The sequence below is a fragment of the Cheilinus undulatus genome, linkage group 5 (genome assembly GCF_018320785.1).
Source record: "Cheilinus undulatus linkage group 5, ASM1832078v1, whole genome shotgun sequence".
Taxonomy (NCBI): Eukaryota; Metazoa; Chordata; class Actinopteri; order Labriformes; family Labridae; genus Cheilinus; species Cheilinus undulatus.
Window position 1 is genome coordinate 50733830 of NC_054869.1, and position 23980 is coordinate 50757809.

General features: G+C 38.6%; 1 protein-coding gene across 1 annotated transcript in view; it reads left to right on the forward strand.

Moving 5' to 3' along the window:
- nsmfb (NMDA receptor synaptonuclear signaling and neuronal migration factor b) overlaps window positions 1-23047 on the forward strand; it is a 64298-nt gene extending 41251 nt beyond the window's left edge. The window contains exons 6-15 of the mRNA XM_041788165.1: window positions 2895-2947; window positions 4938-5027; window positions 6124-6251; window positions 6336-6419; window positions 9831-9864; window positions 10191-10261; window positions 12593-12672; window positions 13957-14059; window positions 21119-21194; window positions 22812-23047. Coding sequence (XP_041644099.1) covers window positions 2895-2947; window positions 4938-5027; window positions 6124-6251; window positions 6336-6419; window positions 9831-9864; window positions 10191-10261; window positions 12593-12672; window positions 13957-14059; window positions 21119-21194; window positions 22812-22909 — 817 coding nt within the window. The 3' untranslated portion in view covers window positions 22910-23047. The remainder of the gene's footprint in view (window positions 1-2894; window positions 2948-4937; window positions 5028-6123; window positions 6252-6335; window positions 6420-9830; window positions 9865-10190; window positions 10262-12592; window positions 12673-13956; window positions 14060-21118; window positions 21195-22811) is intronic.
- Window positions 23048-23980: the final 933 nt, after the last annotated feature.

Below are 23980 nucleotides of genomic sequence, written 5' to 3' on the forward strand. Positions count from 1 at the left end.
AGTGGTTATTTTTTCTGGTTAGATATAAATTATGGATGCCACAGCTTAACTTTACAATGGACCCTGATTTTGCTGACCCAATGGGAACCCAGTTTAGCTGGGTCCCAGAAACCTCCCCCTTTATTCCCCCTCATGTCTTCACTATTCTTGAATATGCATGGCTGTGTTCAACCAACTCCAGGTACGGGGGGGTGGTCCCGGTCTCTGGTACCTTTATTTTGGGGGTTGTGGGCTGAAATGGTTGAGGACCCCTGGTTTAGAGAATAGGAATGAGGAAAACTGTATTCCTATCTTTCAAAGGGGAAAAAAGTAAAATTATATGACTATCATTTCAGTAGTTTTTGTTCTGATTCGCCTCTCAGGGCTTCCCTCTTACATAATTGGAAACTGATTTATGTTTCTACACGGGTCATAAATAGTTGCCATGCTCCTGCTGGCAGAACGGTCATCGCCATCACTTGGTTGAGGGTGTGTTTGACGTCCAGAGGCCGTGGCCCTCAGGCGTAATCAATGTTTCATACTGAACACTGACGTTTAAAAGTGGGGTCCATCAGTACATGCCAGAATCACAACGCCCTGCAGCAGGTGCTTAAAGTCAACAGAGCGATCGATATTTGGCAGTAGAACTCCCTTTCAACAAAGCTCAGATACGCCATGTGATGTTTGAAAGAGTTTGTGTGAGTGGGAGTATAATTTAGTGTGTGTATTCGTGAACAAAGATGGATGTCACACACTTTTAGAAAGCAAGCCTTTGAGAGAACGCCACACCTCAGTTAGTTTCACAAATTGAATTATTCATGTCTGAATGAGCGGGACGTTTCTTTTGCAAACAGTTTGGAAAGGTCACAGCAAGAGTGCAAGGGTCGGTGAGATAGCACACACTCCTTATCACACACACACTTGATGAACCTTACTGTGTGGGTTTTCAGAGATATTAAAAGCTCTCGTCACTCAGAATGGAAATAAAACCCTGCTGACTGAAGGATCTGCCTCCTTCTGAGTCATCCCTCTGTTTTAGGCTCCGCCTTCACAGATCTGCAATCAGTGTCAACATGTCACATTTTTATCCTTTTTTTGAATGCATTATTCGTTAGAAAGAGTTGGGTATTTAAAAAAGGAGGAAGACTAATAAATAGGAGGCAGTTTGAATTTTACCGACAATCTAAAACCTCCACTGTAGTGTGAGGCAGTTTGATGGCTGTTGTTTGGCACCTTTACTAGGGAGACTTTCAAGAGTGAGGATGTTTAATTTTGTATTCTCTCATTTTAAATATATAATAAATACACATTATATAAGGTTCACGTTTAACCCTTAGAGCTCACAGCTATTTTTTTCACCATCACGTCTCATCTGAACTTTTTGTCTTAAAAAGCGGATAAAACATCAGCCCTGTGGTGCACAGTCAAGCTCTAAACATCTTTTTTTTCAGGACAACCTGGGCTTTAAGAATACATCTACTACAGTAATGCCACTTGAATTTTGAAAAAAGTTTTAGGACTCTAAAGACAAAGGAAAAGGAAATCGGAATTTGAAACTCTGAGATTTTTGTCGATAACATACAGTAAACAATAGTGACGAAGCCTTTTCTCTGCACAGACTTGTTCTCCCATCTCTTGGGGACAAAAAAAGTGAAAAAAAAAATCAATCTTCTTTGACTTATGGTTTTCAAAATATTTACATTTATAAAAAAAAAGTCTGTGCGCTTTTTGCAGTTAGATTCATTTGTGCCATTCCTTTAACCCAGGGGTGTCAAACTCAAGGCCCGGGGGCCAAATCTGGCCCATAGTGCAGATATACCCGGCCCACAAGATCATATTTTTATTAGAACTGGCCCACCAGTATGAGGTCTGCAGATTTCCTCCAGTAGAAAAATGTAAACTTAACCTTGATGATTGAAAATATCTTTGTGAAGTCATAAGAATTAGGAAGAGTAAAGAGTTAAAATAATTTAATATAAAGCTAGGAATGTGGAAAAAGAAATTCATGTTTTCATTTCATGTTTTCTAATTTACATCTCACAATTATGACTTAAAGTTATGGTTTTGAATTTTTATGTCATTGCAACTTTTAATCACTTTACATTCATTTGCCCCCACCTTTTTAATGCTTTGTGCCAATTTTAGTCACTTTTTACTTCACTTGCCACCTTTTTGCTGCTTTTTTACCATTATATCCACCTGTAAGTCATTTTTTGTCATGTCTCACTCATTTCTGCCATTTTTTTCCCGCATTTTTTTGTTACTTTTCACCCAGTTTTTGCCATTTTCTGCCTATTTCACCCCTGTTCACCCATTTTTGGCCACTTTTTTCAGGTTTTTCACCTATTTTGCTAGCTTTAACTTATTTTAATTGCCCCTTTAACCCACTTTTCACCACCTAGATTGTGGCTCTTGCAACAGTATTTTTCAACAGTTTGGCTCTTTGGTTGAGCAGGGTTGAGTAACACTGAACTAGAGCCTAATAGAATTATAACCTTAACTTGACTCAACAGTGCATGGAAGTTTCAGAATTTTCTATGCTGACGTTGTTCACCTAAATTCAATCAGAGGTACACAGTGCCTGCTCTTTTGTCTCCAATGGAGGTTTCCTAATTTTTCCATTGTGTCTATAAGAATTTACTGCATCTGGCTCCTCAGATGTTGTGTAGATTTATACTGTTTGTGTGAACCTGGACTAAACTGAGATTTATCAGGGTTAAAAGCAGAGTACAATCCAACAGGCGATACTCTATTTCTGTGATTCTTTCTTGTCTGGACAGCACTAGTGTGTACTTAAAAGTAAATTTATTCGTATATGTGTTGAATTTTGATGTGTTTTTTTTTTTGTTCTCTGGCTCTGTTAAATTGTTCTGCTCCTCATTCTTGATGTCTCTGTCTTCCCCCTGAAACGGTAGAAATTTCCGCAAACACCTCAGGATGGTGGGCAGTCGCAGAGTGAAGGTCCAGAGTAAGTCTATCCTTCAGTTTGTGTGCATGTGTGCTTACTGTATGTTGTGTTTGTTGCATTTGTAGTGAACAGTGCATGACAGTAATACTGGGCATAAATCCATGTTGATGGTGATGTCTTATGTGATGTCAGTAGTCGGGTCATTATGAGTCTGTGTTGATGTATGAGAGTGCCTTTGAATTTGCACATCTGCATGAGAAAAATGCCTGTGTCCTTCTCGTTTTATTGATTGTTTTCTGAAAATCATTTGTATCTAACACTGATGAATTGAATGAGCGTCATCACTCAAGTGTGTTTGCTGTATCTCTGACATTTGATTTGATTTTCCTGCAAAGCTTGTGGGTTAATTTATTTAATTCCCTTTAAGTAGATTGTCATGAAGTTAAGAGATGTTAGTAATAGTCTTAAAAAAAACATTTCCACTATCAACCAATAAGAAAGAATCCTCACTGAAGTTGCTAGGCAACAGTTGAAGGAGGTAGATAGCTTTCATCATGATGGGGTATTCTTTGATAACAGTTCTTCAGGTCTAGGCTGTGACCCCTTTCTGCCTTCTTTCCATGTCTTTTGGCACACAGTGCAGGACTGTATTAGCCTTGCCTGCAAGTAAACCCCACCACTCAGCAGGAGATAACCATGGTTGAATATGTAGATTACTGTAGTTTGTGATGGGGTGGGATAACATCATGCAAAAGGTGGATATGCATTACACTCTTTAAACAGTAGAATTTTGAGCCAGTATGCATGAATGCTTACAGCTCTGCATCCATGATCTAATGCAATGGTTTTCAGACTTGTTTTCGCCCAAGGCACACCTAAGGTTAAGTCAGAATCTCAAGGCACACCATATTCATATCAATGCAAAATAGACTTTTTAAATAATGTAACAGTCAAGGGGGCCCATAAGGGGGGATAAAGGGGAGTGGTTTCTGGGGCCCAGACAACTGGGGGTTAAAGGTGCCTGAAAGGTGGCAAAAATTGGTTAAAGTGATGATAAAACATGGCAAAATTGGGTAAAAAGTGGCAAGACAAAGTCCAAAATGGTTAACAATTGGCATAAGGCACCAAAAAATTGGTTAATAGTTGCAAAACATTTTGAAAGTGTCAAAAAAGTGACAAAAATGGGTTACAAGTGGCCAAAAGGGTTAAATGTTTTAAAAAGGTGGTTAAAATGGTTTGAAAGTGATTAGAAAATGGGTAAAATTAGGCAAAAAAGTGGCCAAACAAAGGCAAGGTGAGTGAAAATTAGCAAGAAGGTGGCAAAATGGGTTTAAAGTGTCAAAAGGTGACAAAAAATAGGTTACAAGTGGCAGAAAAGTGGCAAAAAAAGGGTTTAAGCTACTAAAACATGGTAAAAAGTGATGAAAAATTTGGCAAAAAATGTCTAAATAATAGCAAAAGTAGGCAACAATCATTAAAAAGGTAGCAAAATGGCTTAAATGTGGCAATAAGTTCTAAAACAGTAGCAAAAAAATGGGTCAGATCCTTTTTTAAATTTGCAAAATTGCAAAAAAGAAGCAAAAATGGTTTAAGTTGACAAAATTAGTGGCAAAATGGGTAGAAAAATTGGTTAACTTGGTTAAAAGTAGCATAAATAATGTTAATTTCAACACCAATTTCAACTCAATAATAGCTTGCCAAATGAGGTAACTGTTAGCCAGGATGCTAGCACCAATGCTACTGATCCAACACACACACTCATCAATAAATCACAACTGGGGAGGGTCCATTCTCTGGGTTTATTCAGGGGTCCAGCCAGATTTCCAAGGCACACCTAGACTTGTCTCAAGGCCCACTAGTGTGCCTTGCCACACTATTTGAGAACCACTGATCTAATGTATTTATGTTAAACATGTTAAAGTAGACTGTATTTGTTGGTGCTGGTTGGATGCAGAACTCCATTACTAACAAACCACCGGTGCATGGATGATAAATCTTTGAGGAGTGTGTGATGTGATGTGTAATTCTTTCTTTTATCTCACTGCATCAGCCTTCGCCGACCGCCGAGCCAAGAGTTTCAGCCGCTCATGGAGCGACCCCACCCCCGTCAAGACTGATTCATATCACGACTCCAGAGACAGTGAGTTAACACTCTCAGTCTTTAAACACAAAAAACTTTCAACACAAAACTCTGAATACACTGTATTTTTGCAAAATTCTGCAGTTTGTGTGCACACACAAAGCTCTCAGTTTGAGTAAATTTAACTCAAAATGAGTGAAACTTTACTCTGACCAATACATTTGTTCCCAGTCTATACAGTAGGTTTTTCAGATTTATTTTTACTCTAAAAAGTGTTTTTATTTGACTCTAAATTATGTCCTACATGTCAAATGCATTCAATGCAGAGTTATACATAACACAGACTAGTTTATTTATCACAGAGCCATTTCATTACAGTCTTTCAGAGCTGTTTTCCATATCCTATAGAGCTGTTTTTATCTTCATGTTGACATGGGTAATGCTTTAAGTAAGTCTTTATCTTTCCTAAATAGATTAATCTTCTGTTTTATATAGAAATATATTCATCTCAATAGATAATTATCTTTCCGCTGCCTTTCCACCTGTAAAAGGAAGAATAAAACATTTTTCAGGCATATGTATTACGGCTGTCAACGTATTGAAATTTTTGATTTGCAATTCATCTCACAACTTGCATTAACTTGTGATTATTTGCAAATTAACAGCACCATTTTTATCTGATCAAAATGCACCATACAAGAATATTTCTCAAGATTTAAATACCTTTATCAACATATAAGAAGACAAAAATGCTTTCTTTCTGCAGATAAAGACAAATAAAATGTTTGTACATGACAACAACCCAAAACAATGACAGATAAAATCCAAAAAATACTCCCCAGTGCTGCCACTTTCAGCCCACTTTTGTGTAATCTCTATTCCCATTCCAACCCCACATCATCTCTAATCTTTCCACCTGTTGATTATGGAGCTGTTGCTGTGTCATAGCCATGTGTGTGTGGCTGGGCACATAAAGAGAGCATTATTGTGTTATCGTTTAGTGCTGTCTGATTTTATCTCCGTCTTCCCCCTGTAACAGAACAAAAAAAGGAACAGGTGCATCTCTTTTGCAGTGAAGCACCCTCCTGGCTAATCTTGTTTGTTGGTTATCCTTTCATCTCTCCCTTTGTTCCTGTGTTGTGCCTGTGTGGGCCAGGTGGTGAGCTCCAGTCCTCTTCAGGGACACTAGATGAGGGGCTGAATGAGGACGCAGACTGGGGGGATGAAAGGGAGATGGAGAGAGCCGCCTGTGAGGGAGACGACTTCATTCCACCTAAAATCATGGTGAGTGACCATCAGCTTTCTCTCTGACTGCATGGACTTCTCGAAGGTGTTGTGGTGTGTTGACACGTTCCCTTTATTCCACAGCTGATATCCTCCAAAGTCCCTAAGGCTGAATACGTTCCCAACATCATTCGTAGGGATGACCCCTCCATTATCCCCATTCTTTATGTGAGTAGCAGTCATGAACACTTCACACCATCTTTGCATTTGTAGATTTTTGTTCAGTGTTTCTGTAACTGCAAAAAATAATGCCTCTAAGGCTAAAACAACTAAATCCTAATTATTATCTCTCAAGGCTTCAGACACCAGTTAGGGCCCAACAAAACCTCTTACGCCTAGCGGGACCAAATTTGGTCCTGCTAGCTTGATCCAAACAAACTTGCTCTGTGCACTCTTTCTGCACAACAACAGTCATGTTACACATTAAATTAAACAGAAGCTCAGCTACAAGCCCAAATAAACCATGTTTACCTACACCACATCCAACTCAAAAAGGACTCAAATCAATGACCACATTCCAAAGTGGCCATAGTGCTATGTAGCCAGACACTTACGCCCCCTATGGGATGGTGCCTGGTACTACAGACACAAACATTGTCTCAATTGAAAGCCCAGCCTCTAGTGATAATTCTAGTCATGTTTGTGCACTTTCCATTTGTTTCAACTGTTTCTTTTAGTTTTCTGCACTTTATTTGTGTTGTTTTTTGTGCCATTGAAAATAAATCTGCTCCTCTTGGTGTCAAACTTTGGTTTCTTTGTAACACTTCCTTTGAAAGGTAACTATGTGGAGGTCAGGGTGAGTTGAGGGAGAAAAAAAAGAATTCCATGATGCAGTGACCACCCATAATGGCATATGAGTAAAAAAAGTTTGATACCTGAGATTTTTCAAATAGCAGAGGTAGTGCCAAATCGTGCCAAACTGTGCCCAATTGTAACCTGACACGCCAAATGGATGTGTTTCACACATACATCTGGAAAACCTTCAGTACTAAGTGTTTGGGAAAGGGATGAGGATTTGAAAGAAACTCGGAGTGTGATTGGATGAACGTTCTGTCTGTCACAACTTTACGGGCCAATCACAGCAACAAAACACGTGATGTAGCCACTATCAAAGTGCGCACATAGCTACTGAGGAATAACATGAACCATGGCGACTCTAGACATGTCAGTACTCGACTTTTGTCATTTTTGAAAAGAAAACAACTCACTGCTGTTCTTTGTTCTTTTTTTAACGATAGATAAAACTGGTGCTTTAGCAGCATCCACGCTAAGCTCTCTTCCGCTGTAATTGCACCGGCCTCTTGTTGCTGCTTATTTACGTCACGACTCTGCTGCGCCTGAAAGTACTGCCCCCTTGTTGCTGATTGGTCCTGTCACTTTCTAACCGGGCCCAAGCGGTTCAGACGGGAGCTTTGCAAGATGGATTCACCAGTGAAAAACAAGGAAACGGGCATATCCATCTGCTTTGCAAGGTTAGCACAAGAGGGGATTTTGCCTGGATATTTACCTCCAGGGTCCAAAACGAACTTTTTCACTTACTTTAAATTTTATTTTTTGGTTTATCACTTATTTATTATTCTATTTTTCTTAGAAGTTTAGTTTTCTTACGTTTGGTTTAGTTTTGAACCTTATGGTCCACTTAAGGGCCTACAACAAATTGTGTTTTTTTTTTTTTGTATATAGTCTTCATTAACAATCTAAATGGACCAAAAAGAGACAATAGAAAAAACTGTCAAGGCGCCTTCACAGCATGGTTAATCTGTCTGGACATGGAGGCGTGAGCATCTCCTACTCTGACCGCAGCTGAGAGGGACTGCTGCATGAGGAGTGGGCTGCCTGTCAGTGCTTTGGGACGGGGAGGGGCCCACGGCAGCAACCGCTGCTCACTGAGAGGCGCTACAAAGATACGTGCTTTCATGTCAGAGTCTTCAAAAGTCTCCAGTAACACCAGAAAAAGTCGCTAGATTTGTCGCTAGTCGCTTTTTTGAAAAAGAGTCGCTAGAGGGGTCTGAAAACTCGCTAAATAAAGTCGCTAAGTTGGCAACGCTGCAAGGAGGTATGGGTACAGTAACAACCAGCTATGCACCTCAGCGCGTTGTGAATGACGTCATGACTGACGCACTTACGTGACCAAAGATCGTCTCAGCTGAAATACACATTACTCTGCCAGGAAACCAGCCGATACCAGCATCGTTCTCCCGTAACAAAAAAATGATTTTTTCGCTGGTAAAAAAATAACTCGCCAGAGTGGCGAGTTGTCTTAAAAATTTACCAGCAGGAGACAAAATCTACCTGTAATTGGTGAGTGACGAGTGTTAGTTTTGGACACTGTTTACCTCCGTCAAGGAGGTTATTTTCAGTCCGGGCACCAAAGCTCTGGAATGAGCTGCCTGAGGAAATCAGGTCGGCTAACTCTGTACTCTCCTTTAAGTCACTTTTAAAAACACATTTCTACCGGAGGGCTTGTCCTGACTTTTGTAGGGGTTGAATGTAACTAGTTTGGATACTATCAGCTTGTCTTTGCTTTTAGTTGGGGTTTATGCACCTACCTAGTGCATAAACAAAATTGTTTTTGTTGTTGTTGTTGTCGTTGTAATCTGTTCTGCTGTGCTTGTCTGCTGTAAAGCACTTTGTAACGTCTGTTTTGAAAAGTGCTTTATAAATAAAGGTTATTATTATTATTATTATATGTGATCGGCAGGGTTTTTTAGTTAGTTTGTTAGCAACATAGCTCAAAAAGTTATGGATGGATTTTGATGAAATTTTCAGGAAATGTCAGAAATGGCATAAGAAAGAAGTGATTCGATTTTGGGAGGGATCCGGATCACTGTCTGGATCCAGGAATTTTTTTAAAGGATTCTTTACTGTTGGGAGATAGGGCTAATGGTGGAGGTCTGTGCTTGCCGAGTGCTTTTCTAGTTTTTACTAAAATCTCTCTTATTTTGTCCTGATAACCCTCTAGTGGCATGAAAGTTGAAAGAGGTAATGTCAAAATGTGGTGCTTGGGCCTGCTGGAGGTTTTGGACTTCAACTGCATTATTTCTATGGGATATACACTATACGCTAAAATTGCAACAAAAAAAAAAAAAAGGCAAAAATGAATTTTTCATTTGCCAACACTCCATTTGTGTAGCAGCAGTTTTATCAAAAGTAAACCACATTTATTGATTAAAAAAGACCAAAGAACTGCATGTAAAGCTTTTCGTAGTAGAAAAGATGTGTTCTGCTCCTCTCCTGATTGGCCCATAATAAACTTGACAGACAGAACATTGTCTCTCCTTCAGAGAATGTTCTAGAGAGACTGCCCTTCCCAAACACTTTTGTACGGGAGGTTTCTCAGATGAAGGTGAAAAGTGATGTATGAAAGAGTTAATCTGCTGTGTGAGGTTAGTACTGAGTATGAATCAGGACTATATGAATCAAAGTGCCAATTCATAATGTTGATGATTGACTGTTAGCGTAATGAGTAATATCAACACTCCTGGGAGAATGTTTTACAAATTTTGATTTCATCAAATCCTGAAAATGGAAAATCTTTACAGCTTAATGACAGTTTATTTTTCAAACTTCCATTTTTAGGACCACGAACACGCCACGTTTGATGACATACTTGGTGAGTGTGACGCATGTGTCAGATTTAACATCTCAGGTGAAAATTAATCCCATGGTGTAAATGTGGAAACGATGAGGGTGGAATAAGTTTCAGCCTGCTGGAGAGCAAAAATGACTCATTGTTTTTGCTCATGTTTGTGTGTGTGTGTGTGTGAGTGTGTGTGTGTGAGCATCTCTGAAGGGACAGCCAATTTATGTGTCTCACCATTACAGCTGAGTGGTAAAGTGACACCTCTCTCTCTCTCTCTCTCTCTCTCTCTCTCTCTCTCCCTCTCTCACACACACCCCCACTCACACACACTCACATTTTGACCATCTCTCACCCAGGGGAGATAGAGAAGAAGCTGACTGCTTACAGAAAAGGCTGTAAAATCTGGAACATGCTCATTTTTTGCCAGGTGAGTGTCATTTGTGACAGTGAAATATTGTGGCACTGTTTCTCATTTTTCCTTAAATCAGTGTTTGGACACATGAAGCCATCCTCGTATAGTTTCTACCCATCAGGATTAGACTGAGGCATGCCAGCTAATGAAGGCTTGGGAATATAAAATGAGAAAAAAAGAAATGTAAAAACGTGTGCCTTTTGCAATCTTACAGTATTGATGAGGGTATTTAGTAGACTAAAGCTTAAACCTATCCAGTCTGTATTGGTACGAGCTCCATGAATCAAAGATGACATTAAAAAGTTAATGTGGTTTTTGCTTGAACTACAAATGACACGGCATGTTTAATATAGTTTGAGATAGACACACCCCCCTAAAACACCAAAGGATTATTTTGCTTAAAATGTGCAGAGATTATATTTTTAATGGGACATCTTACTGAAATATTGTGTCAGAGATTGACCCTGTTTGTTTGCATGTGATTATCAGTTCAGTAGAGCAGGGGTGTCCAAACTTTCTCCACTGAGGGCCACATACGGAAAATTTTATACACCTCCCCTTTATGATACTGAAGTCTAGGTAAAGATGTGTTTAGTGACTGGATGTGATAGCTAGCTGACAGGTAGAAAAATCATTCATTTCAAGATTTCTGGGTTGCCCTGGTTGGCCCAGGCTATCATAGGCTCTGCCCTGGTCAGAATGAGGAGGACGCTCCATGTGAATTGTCCTGTCAAAATGTTTGTTTACAGCAGGGGTGTCAAACTCAGTCACAGCAGGGCCGGATTCTGGATTCAGGACTAACCTGAGGGCCTAACAGCTTCACCTTTTTAACCCCTTAAAGCATGATAACACAAATTATAGCCAGAAAAATCTATTTTTTGGGAATAAAATGATTATTTAACTTTCTACTAAAATCCAAAAAAATCCAAATTTCCATAAAATTGAGTATATATATTTTTTGTGTCTCATTTGATACATTAGGTGTTTTTGGTAACTGATAATCCACTTGAGGGCATTTTTTTAATCATTTCTCAGATTGAATTTAGAAGTTTTTTTTGTAATTTATTGATCATATTGATAAGACAGAGGTATCATAAAAGTAAATAACAAAATCGATATATCAGGCTTTAAGGGGTTAACCATAAACTGTCAACCTTGTTTCACCAGTAATAAAATATGAAAAAAAAAAATGAAGCACTAATGATAAAGTATTTTGACCTTTAAAAAGTTAAAAAGATAAGTTTAAAGGCTCACAATCTGAGAAAAGTAAATTTATTAGTTCAAAAAGGTCAAACATGAAATTGAAATTGAAAAAAAGTATTTTTTTAAAGGCAAATATATTAGAAAGAATGTCAAAATCATGAGTTTAAAAGGTCAAAAAATGAAATAAAATATGTAATTTTGAAATTAAAAGTCAAAAATAACAAATTTTAAATTGTTGGTCTAAAAGGTCAAACTATGGGATTATGACATCAAAGTTTGAGACAAAAATATGAGATGAAATTCAAAAAAATTAGTTAAAAATGTCAAAATATGCCTAAAAAATTAGAATTATGAATCTTAAATCTCAAAATATTATATAAGAAGTCAAAATTATGAGTTGAATGCTTAAAGTATGAAATAAAAAGTCAAATTCTGAAGTTTGAGTCCTAATTGTGAGATGCTAAATTGAAAATGTGAAATTAAAACACAATTATTTCTTTTCCAACATTCCTCACTTCTTATCTAAATATTTTTACTCCTTACTTTTTCAGATTTTATGACTTAACAAGGATATCCTAAATCATCAAGGATAAGTTTACATTTTTATACTTGAGGAAATCTGCAGACCTCATACTGATGGGACAGTTATAGCAGAAATAATAGATCATCTTGCGGGCCGGATTTAAGTGTTCCATGGGCCGGATTTGGCCCCAGGGCCTTGAGTTTGACACCCGTGGTTTACAGTAGCGTTAGCATAGTAGCACTGCCTTGTGCTGAGACTAAAATAAACACTAATCAAAATAAATTCATACTGTCCTCACAAACTATAATTTTATCGGCGCTTTCTTATCCACAGACGAGTAAAGTTTTGTGTTACCTTCCCGGATGAGCCCCCAAGTAACACAAAACTGAACTCTTCTGTTAATAAGAAAACAGATAAAATATAGTCTAGCACAAGCTTCATGTTCCAATTTTTGGGCCATTTTTCATTCATGTTTTAGAATTTACTGATTGGGAAGTCAAAATGATTCAAGGTCTGCATTTGGCCATAGTTTGGACATCCCTGCAGTTGAGCTTTAAAGATTTGGTTGGTACAACAGGATGGTCTTCATTCTTACTAGAACCACCTACTTTTGTCCACAGGGAGGTCCAGGACATCTGTACCTGCTGAAGAATAAAGTGGCCACGTTTGCAAAGGTTGAGAAAGAAGATGACATGATACAGTAAGGCTGAAATCATTCTGCTGATGTGTGAGGAAATCATTTATTTCAGTGTTACTCGACTCTACTCAACCAAAGAGCCAAATTTTGGAAAAATACCTTTGCAAGAGCCACAATCTAAGAGGTGAAAAGTGGCAAAAGCAGCTGGGAGTATCAACAAAAAAAGGTTAAAGGTGGCAAAATGGTCAAAAAGCAGCAAAAAATGGGTGAAAATGGTGAGAAGAAGTGGAAAATGGTCAGAAAGTAGCAGAAATGGGTGACAAAAGAATGACTAAAAAGTGAGTGGAAAGTGACTTTAATGGACAAAAAGCAGTCAAGAGTGGCAAAAATGGGCAAAAAAGAGGAAACAAGTGGTATGTAGTAGCACAGGGTAGTTTAAATGGGCAAAAAGTGGCAAAAAATGGGAGAAAAGTGGCAAAAATTGGGAAAAAGTGACATAAAGATGAAGCAAAAATGAGCAAAGAAATTAAAAAAAAAAAAGGGGGGGAAACTTAATGATGAAAGGTAGCTTAAATGGGCAAAAAGGTGAAAAAGGATAAAAATTGGATAAAAGTGGAAAAAATGGGGAAAAAGAGGCACAAAGAAGTTGTAAAATGAAATATATGAAAAGGGGTATTTAATGGCATCATAACTGAATAAGAGGGAAAGGCAGATGTTTAAGGACATTTGCAAACCAAAAAATATCCAAAATATATTAATGTTAAAAATGTTTAAAGATTAGACATAAATGTTTGAAATGGTGTTGTTTAATTTTTTTTCAGGTTGAATCCTTTTTGTGGGTGGGGGTCCACCAAATGAATAATTTCTCACTCTTCCACACTTTGAAAACCCCTGGTTTAGACCTTACTTTTTTATTGTGATCAATGTGATAATACTGTCAGCAACAACAAAGGTTGTCACCTCTGAGCGCAGTGTCATCAGTTCATATGTTCATGTGTTTTTTACTGAGCAGCTGTGAGAATCCCACGTTTGGCAGATAAAGAGAAAACCTATGGATGATTGTTTCAAGGATGCAGCTTTCCTTTTACTCTCAAAGATCAGGGATTACAGAATGATTGGTTCCATAAAAGCATGAAATAGAAATCTCTAAACACAAAGTGCCTCTAAATTGTTTCAGAATGAAAACTGCCTCGCTTTTGCTTTTTCATGCTGTCATAAAACCATCACTTAATCTTTACTTTGACCTTTTTTTCAGAATCACTTTCCACCTCTCTTCTTCTTCCTCATCTTTTCTCCCACAGCTATTACTGCTATGTTTTAAACCTCCTGTCTCTCCTGTGTGTGAAGGTTCTGGCGACGGCTCAGTAAGATGATGAGTAAACTGAACCCCGAGCCCAACCTGATCCACATCATGGGCTGCTACGTGCTGGGGAGCGCTAATGGTGAAAAGGTAGATATGGTTTTATTTGTAGTCACTGAAAGCCTTAGAAACAAATTACACTCATCCACACAACATCATAAGTGCAAACGTTTATTCAGAATGTCGGCGTGTTTAAGCAGCTAACTCATAATCACAAATATGCACACAGATGCTCAAAGCCATATGCTCTCATAGCACCATGCAGATTTGGACAATCTGCTGGCTTTGTCTTGTACTGTTCTAGTGTCTTGCAGTGTCTGAGGAGGTGATGCGAGGGCACTTTCTGCATATGCATGGTGTAATAATGAACAATCAGGCAGTTTTTGTGCTTGACTGATAAAATAAGGCTCACTTTTACTGGCTGATTCTCCTGCACCCCTACAACGACCCTTCCACCCCCGCAGAGAAAGATGCACTCTAGCTATATGCAGACACACACATCATATGCGCATGAACATGCCCACACACCACAATGCTCATACTCTCACGTGCATCATCTTGTACAACCAGAACAAATGCTTATGGTTGTTTTCTGCAAAAGCGATCATTGTTCTTCACTTTGTTGGTAAAAAACTCTTGAAGCGCTGCTTCACACAGCTACACGAAGATGTCTGAGTTACAGAAACATGAAGTGTAACACTAAATCATCACATCTATCTGCAGGGTTAGTTTATGGATTATGCATGTCTGTGTACCTCTTGACCTCAGTGCTTATATAGAACATGCTCAATGGAGTGTGAAGCTATGAAGCTATGAAGCTATGTTAAGACATGTTGGCTTCAAAAACTGCTGTGTTTTTGCCACAAGATGTTAAAATGTTGTGAGATGGACATATAATATAATATAATATAATATAATATAATATAATATAATATAATATAATATATTATATTTTCTAAATATATGGATAGATAATACCATAATATGACAGCAGAAATGATAAAATATGTTATGTATAAATCAAATAAAGCATAATTATAAAGAAAATATTAATAATCAGCCTTTATTATTGGGCCTGAACCTTCTTGGTACTCAAAAGTTCTATCTGTGATTGTGGCTTTGACATTTGGCTTCTTCCCCTCAGTAATTCAGTACAAGTCACACGAGGAGGGGAATGAACAGAGAAGGGCTTATCCACTGCATTTAACAAACATCCCACTGCTACAGCCTGTGTGTGCTCCTGCTAGCTCAGCTGGAGAGTCTCTATTAATAGACTGACTGACAGAGCTACCTTCACATGATGTTCTGTCCCACCCAGCATCACTTCCTTCTACTAACTCCAACATATGAGTTAAGGGTGTAATGATTCTCCATACCTAACATTCCCTATCATATCCTTACATTTAAAAAACATGAAAGCACTAAAGACCAAACAGCTAAAACATGTAAGTACACTCATTTCTTTTAGTAATAAATAAAATAAAGTGCTGGGCAAAATTGGTGTAAAATGGCAAACGTGTCATTTTAAAAAATATTTTTAGCTTTGAAGTCCACTGGCTATTTTGCCGTTTTTATTTTTATAAAATAAACCACTCAGAAAATGTAAACCATGTTTATGTTTGGTCAAATCTTTTTTGGCACAACCTCATCTTTATAAAATGAAAAACATATGTTTTTTTAAAGTTTGATTTACTTTATTAGAAATAACGCCTCCAAAAAACACAACACCCCCAAAAAATAGTTATTTAAAACAACATATTGTCATTTTTAGAGAGAAATTACAACATGCTGAAATTATGAAAAAATACCAGTGCCAGTCCTTTGGTTCCCTATGTGTGACATTCATTTTTATATCAAATTAAAATGATCATATTTGCTGTTTTACTTGGCCTATTGACATCAAATAAAAACTGAAAGAAAGCTCAAAGATCATGCTTTCCACACGAAGAAATCTCAATGCAAAATGTGGCACGATGGCATTGTCGTGGACCCCTAAGAGTTAAGGCATCTGGAAACCCCTCCTCAGTGTCCCCCCATGTTGAGAGTCACTGGTTACAAATCAGGAAAACTTTCCTTGAATCCTGCACTCATCCAAATGTCTTCCTGTGGTATAACCTGAAAATTATCAATGGAGAAACAGCCAGTGATATTCTGACAGACACACTCAGGCAGAAAAGGCTCTCGCCTGTCACTTTTTCCTCTTCCACTTGTTTATTTATGGCGAGAACCTTTTTCATCCTCCTTATGGCAAGAGATAGAAAATGAAAACAGACAGGCACCTGCAGCAAACCTCGCCATGACACATGACTCCAGGAAGTGTTTGTGCTAGACTAACTCTGCTTTCACCGACCCCTAAGACTCGGGTCACCCTGCCTGGGTTTATTTCTCATAAAAGACACTTATTTCACATTTTTGCTTGCTTCCTGCCCCTACCGTGTGAGTTAAAATTAGCTCTCTAAAAATGTTTAATCATTAGGTATAAATTAATAAAGGGTAACATTATAGGTAGAGATGCATGGAATTTGATTTTTACTGATATTTGCAAATTAATTTTAGCCGATACCAATGTCAATACTAATGTATAAATGTAGTTCAGACCTAAAATGTCGGATCTTAAAACAGACTTAAAGTTTAACAATGAACAAAGACACTAAATTTAGTCCTGAAGGTGCACTTTAAGGTTTAAGGAATGAGGATGACAAAGACTTTAGCTGATGAAGGTCTGTTGATTCAAACTCCACAGACTTATTCAAACATACTGCAGATGTTCAAGTCGACCAATCCATCATAAATATCAGAAGAAAGTAGCCGCTTATACTAATAAATAACTTTAGTTCATGTAGATCAGGGGTGTCAAACTCAAGGCTCGGGGGCCAAATCTGGCCTGTGGTACAGTTACATCCGGTCCGCAAGATCATATCATATTCTTATTATAACTGTCCCTAAAACATGAGGCCTGCAGATTTCCTCCAGTATAAAAATGTAAACTTAACATTGATAATATCAAATACTCTTAAGTCATAAAAATGTGAAGGAAATAAAAAATAAAAAAATAATTAGATAAAAAGAAATATGGGAGAATAAATTAATTTGTGTTTTTCATTTCATATTTTAAAATTTTTATTGCACAATTATGACTTCAATCTATTATTTGGACTTTTATTTCATATTTTGACCTTTTACATTCACAATTTTGACTCTATCGAATATTTTGGCCTTTTCAATTTTTATTTTGACTTTGTATCTGATATTTTGACTGTCAAATTATTATTTTCCCATTTTATTCAATATTTTGACCTTTTCAATTTATTATTTTGACCATTAGCTCCTATTTTTTTTAACCTTTTTGTGCACCTTTTTAAGTTTAAAGTCTTCATTTTGCGTTTAAAACACGATTTATATAGATATATATATATTTTTATATATATATTTGCCTTTTAAAGCATTATTTTAATATCTGATTTCATGTTTTGACCTTTGGCACTAATAAATTTGACTTTTTGTCTCATATTTTGACCTTTTCAATGTTATTATTTGGACTTTTATCTCATATTTTTACCTTTTAGGTTCCTAGTTTTAAATTTTGAGTCATATTTTTGCCTTCAAACATGATTGTGACTTTCTTTTTTATATATTTGCCTTTTAAAAGCATTTTTTAAAACATCTTATTTAGTGTTTTGACCTTTTGAACTTATAAGTTTGACTTTTTATCTCAGATTTTAAATCTCAAACTCATCAGTGATAATTTTTTCTCCCCATAATTTATAAATGGCAAAAATAAGGTTGACAGTTTGGTTAAATGTGGACCCTGTTAGGCACTCAGGTTAGACCTTAGTTCAGAATCGGGTCCCTTCTGTGATTTAGTTTGACACCCCTGATTAGATCACATTGTGCATAAATTCATTTAAATATTATCGTTCTGTGGAGTATGGAAGAAAGAAACCATCTTCCCCATGTTTCAATGATAAAATCAAACCTGTGACATGTCCTTAATGCTTACAGACAAATGGCACAGTTGGCAATAGAGGAAACCGTCCTTTTGGACTCTGCAAACTCAATTATTTTTCCTGAAGGAGACAACCCAGAAGCATCACAAACCAATCATCTTTGAACTGACTAATGCACAGCAAAGCCTGGAGGAAATCCTGTGAATGTCACTTGGCTGCTGGGCTCGATGTGAGATGGCACACCAGCTGGCACTGGACCAGACCCCAGGGAGCGAGAGGAGGGGTGGGGAGAGCGAGCTGGAACAAGAAGGCAGTAAAAGTGTGGAGAGTGCCAAAGGCAGGAGTGTCATCTAGTCTGACAGTCCTCCAGATGCACAAAAGAACACGTGTCGTAGACACACGCAAGGTGTGCTCTAAAGACAGGTTGATGGTTCATCTGGTGTCTTTCCAAGTGAATCATTTTCAAAAGATCCAATCCCTAATAAGTACAAGGTAAAGATAATCGTTTCCTGTCATACAGTGGTAGCATTTCAAGGATCTGTGACATGCATCATTTCATTTTAATTATAGGTAGGTGGGTAGTGTCCTGCAGCATGAAGGTTGTTGGTTTGATCCCCAGCTTCTGCCTTCACGTTTGATGTGTTCTTGGGCACTTAACCCTAATTTGCTCCCACTGCTCCAGCAGTGGCGTGTAAATGAGTACAAACACACAGGATTAGCTAATACTGATAGCCATCTCCATAACAACCTCCAGTCATCATTTACCATTTCAGTTCAACAGGTGTACATCCTTTGGTATAAAGTTAGGAGCAATCTAAAAGTTCAGATATCTAGAAAGTTATTCAGTAATAGAATCAAACTGGAATATACTGAATGAAAACTGATTCACTGGTGCTGTCTTCATGATGAGTGAGGCAGCAGGAAATCTAAAAAAAATGTTCCAATAATGAAACTATGACTCTCACACGGATGCATTCTGCATTCTAAATTGTTTATATATTTGCCTCCGCCGAGGAGGTTATGTGATCGTGTGGGTTTGTTTGTTTGTTTGTTTGTTTGTTTGTTAGCAACATAACTCGAAAAGTTGTGGATGGATTTTGATGAAATTTTCAGAAAATGTCAGAAATGGCAAAAGGAAAAACTGATTAGACTTTGGGAGTGATCCGAATCACTGTCTGGAACCGGAATTTTTTAATGGATTCTTTACTATTGGGAGATAGGGCTAATGGTGGAGGTCCGTGCTGTTACCACTTTACACCAGGAGATGGCAGACATGAGTGACTTCAATCCCAGCAGCATTTTTGGGTGTTTCTATTGAAAGTTTTGGAGTTTATAGAGTTTGAAAGACGCAGAGCCTTTTAAAAAAAAACTTGGAGGGTGATTGGATGAACGTTCTGTCTGTCACATCTTTACGTGCCAATCAGAGCAACAAAACACGTGACGTCGTAGCCGCTACTGAGGAGTACACTCCATAGAGAAATGCATAACGTGAACCATGGCGACTGTAGACATGTCAGTACAGGAGTTTTGTCGTTTTTGAAAAGAAAACAACTCACTGCTGTTCTTTGTTCTTCTTTTAATGAAGAAATGATGTCAAGTTTTGTTTTTGTTTGTGAAGCGTCTTTGAGTGTCCAAAAAAGCGCTATATAAGTGTGATGTATTATTATTATTATTATATTAAGTTCTGATAAAACTGGCGCTTTAGCAGCATCCAGGCTAATCTCTTCCTCCATAATTGCACCGGCCTCTTGTTGCTGCTTGCTTACTTCATGACTCTGCCGTGTCTGAAAGTACTAGCCCTCATTGCTGATTGGTCCTGTCACAGATGGGGAACTTAGGAAATAATCACCCATGAAATCGGAATATTGGGGGGAAAATCACAGATTGTTTTCCTGGTTTGACTGTCCTCCTGTGCTGCAAATTCCAATAAAGCCCACAGTGTTTCGTTCAAGCATCTACTATCTTTTAGCCTGCAGTGATTGTTATGATACAGCTGACTGTGGTCCTCCAGCTCTCATTGGTCCTAGGAGTCGTTTTAATGCAAGACTATAACCTAACAAAGGAGAAAAGTGGCTAAAAAGTGTGCCAATTCCCATCCATCTGATCTATCTTGTTATGTAGCCTAGCACGTACAATGTTAGGATGTCACTTAGCAGATGCTTTTGTCCAAAGCGACACACATCTGGGACTGGTGTTCCTGGTGTTCCTGGTGTTCCTGGTGTTCCTGGTTTTAAGGACCTTGCCCAAGGGTCGATGCTGGATACTTGTGCCCTGATTGGGATTTGAGCCCCCAGTCTCCTGTAACAAAGCCAGTGATGTAAACCAGTGTTTCCCAACCATTTTTCCTTGGAACCCCCCCTACATGTACCTAAGAGAAGTGGGCCCCCCCAGGACCCAAAAAAAGAAGAAAAAGGGATACGCTTCCATCAAAAATCAACATAGATTTTTATTGTTTCAGTGCTAAAACACTAAAAAAGACCTGAGCATGCTTTTGTTATCAAAAACCTGGCAGCCTCAAACCAGACAAAGCCTCATGCCCCCCCAAGATCTTTGGCACCCCCCCGGGGGGGTCCTGGACCCCAGGTTGGGAACCAATGATGTAAACCACACAGCCACACAATACAAAATAAACACGGTACATTTTCAATAGTGTTAGGTCTCCTGCAGTGTGTTTGCAGTACTGCCATCATATGTCTCATCAGTATTCTGGATATAGCAAACTTTTTCTGTGGGATAATCAGTAAAAAATTTATTCCTTTACATTGCATATTCAACAGAATTAAGTATTTTAAATTCCTATCCCAGTATTATGAACATCTTACAAGAGATGACAATAATAAGAAGCTTAAAAAGAATAAACACATTTTCATATTTAACCCCTGAAGGTATAATTTGTTAATGTGGGTTTAAATGTAATTCTGCAGCTCTCTGCAGATGCACTCTGACAGTTGTGTCTACATGGACAGAAAGTTTTCACCAGAAGGGCTTTTCACTTACACTCAGCTATTGCAAGTTTTAAGTGGCACTTTGACCTTTTCACATACTGTCAGCTGCAGGGCGTCCTTCTGCTCTCTGAGCACAGTCATATCTCTGCATCAGCGCGGCTTTGTTTGTTTTTATTTGAACATGCCTGGTGGCATTCAGAATCCAGCATTATTTCTCTCAAACTCTTCCATGTGTCTCTCTCCCTCCTTCCCTTTAGCTGATTCAGACTCTGAAGAGGCTGATGAGACCCTCCTCGGTTGAATTCAAGTCACCACTCGAGCTGTCTGCACAGGGTGAGAACACGACACACACACACATTGGCAAATTATTGTTAACACACTCTGGATTTTTTTTCTGCTGTTTTAAAAATGGTGACATGTCTGTTCCAACTGTGCCCAAAGTGCTGAATGCACCATGATACGCACATTGTTTTGATATCCCATCATCCGCCACACTGGTACACTCACTGAGTATTAATAGTGGCCATTAATCAATGCCAGTAAGCTGCCCGGCAACAAAGAAAGCACATTAGTGAGAGTGAGCAAACACACCGGTGGGAACTCAGCTGATCTTTTAAAGCAGGCTTCATCATATCTTCTTGACACGTACTGATGCCATGATTATTACATGTGTGTTTTTATTGTCTATTGACCAACTATAATCTGCTCTGTTGGCACCTTTCCTTCTATTCTCCTGCAGCACAGAGAAGCATTCAGTGCCAACCAGCTCTATAATCAGACTAGACTGCACAGAAAAAGATATGGAAAAAGATTTAAAAATGTTCTAATGCAACAGGTCAGCTCAGAAACCCTTAATGACCAGCCTGACTTCACCCATGACTCCACCCCTCTCAGGAAATGGATGTGGCTTAATGGATGTGGCTCTCATGACATTTGAAAAAAAAAAACTGATAGTGCTTTAATTTGAGGCAACATCATTTTGTGGTCCATTTTTACCAAAAACGTGCTCAATTCCGGGGAGACAATTTACCCATCTGTTACGCTGTATAGCCTAACCTCCTGGCTGGTACAACCAGCGAGTCCCGCATTAAAGGAGCAATGCTCAAAACTAGAATAGAGAAGGAGGTTTAGGAAATGTCTAAGATACTATAAGACCTCAGTTAAAAAATATATTATATAGAAATGTTCACTTTTTAAATTAATATAGATTTTCATGGGAGAAATTCTACATCCTGGATCTTTAAGGGGCCACTGAAAATGACCTTGGGGGCCTGATCTGGTCCCAGGGCCTCCAACTGAATAGCCTAGCCATAGAATATGATTATATATTATAGCTTCCTCCACCCACCAAAAACATGCTTGTTAGGTTAACTGGTGACTCTAAATTGGCCGTAGGTATGAGTGTGAGCATGCCTGATTGTCTTTCTCTATACGTCAGCCTTGCGATTGACTGGCAACCAGTCCAGGGTGTACCTCGCCTTTCACCCAATAACAGCTGGGATAGGCTCCAGCCCCCTGTGACCCACAAGGAGATAAGTGGTATAGAAAATGGATGGAGGATCCTGGACTTTGAGAAACAGCTAGTGAGTCAGCAGTCCTGCCTGCACCCAATATAAGCTTATCACACCTGGTTTCAGTCAGTCAGCCACACACCTGGCACTGCAGTGACTGATTCACTCAGCGAGTGACCCTGTCACAGATGCCCTTTTTAGATGCTTCTGCACTACCCAATCAATCAGCAGCGATTCTACCAGGAAGTTATTTGATTAGGAGAACATGCTGAAAAACATCTGCCACTTATTCGCTCATTTGCAGCCCAACAATGGCAACAATAAAGCACAGTCTGTGTCAGAAATGTTGGGAGTGACCTTAGTGTATTTCAGATGTTTTGTGTCTTGATTTTGTCATTTTAAAAATGTGCTCTCTCTCTCCGTTTTCTCCGGCACGCAGGCAAGGAGATGATCGAGATGTACTTTGACTTCCGTCTGTACCGCCTGTGGAAAAGCCGTCAGCATTCCAAGATGTTGGACTACGATGACCTCCTGTGACTTGGCCCACCTTCTTTTGGCCTGTTGGCTGCTTAACCAGCTCTTCTGAGCCTGCTGTGAGGCCACAGCGTTTTTGGTTGAAGGGGCCCCTGAGAGGCTCCTAGACTGGCTCTGTGAAAGAGCAATGCAGCTGAGTCTTCTTTCCCCCCTCTGAGGTGACAGGGTGACCCTGTACATTCACACAGTGGTGTACTTTTCTCCTTATCCATTTTCACTTTCTTCCTGTCTCTCGGAGAACAGACACAGAGAGGGACAAGAAAAGGGAGGAGAAACAAGGGACTCATCATCCTAGCCTAAATGTGTCAGAAGAGTCTAACTAGAGTTAGATTCCTGAGTTCAGAGAGGATGTTAGATTAAAGAGTGACAGCAGGAAACAAAAAGAAACACTCTTCTTGGAGTTTAGAGGTTGATTTTTTCCCCTTATAAGATGGAGAATATATGGTTCTTTCAAGGGTGGAAATATTTTCTTTGTCAGATGTAAAAGTGAACTGTAAAAGAAGTAGAGCTTATATGTAAATTAACAAAGTGCTTACTGGAGCATTAGAGAATAGTATTACAGCATCTCTATCCATAATATCTAAGCAAAAACCTGGATATTTAATTAGTCTTAATAAAATTAACAGTTTTCTAAGGTATAGTAAATGTACTTGTATTTTGTATGGACTGTTGTATTAACTCAGGTTGAACCCATCCATCAGCGCTGGTAATCATACTGTAGATGTGAATTTGAGGCCTCCCGACAGAGCCATGTTCAGCAGAAGGTTATGACCGTCAGGGATCTTATCGTGTGAGGTTCTCTACATTTTTGTTGACTTTCATGTGAACTGTAGCCAACACACAAAGATGTATCTGCATGTTTCATACCATGACAGCTTTATTTGACCTAGATGAGCCATCATTAGCTGTTCTTTCTTGAGCTGATGGCTCACGGGTGCTGATGTTTTCTATCGTGTTTATATTGCGCGTTATTTCACCACTTAATTTACTGACGTATGATAGACTTAGTTAGGATTTCCTCTGGAACACGTGACTTGAATCAAAGTAGCAATGGAGTGGTAGAGGCGATACTTT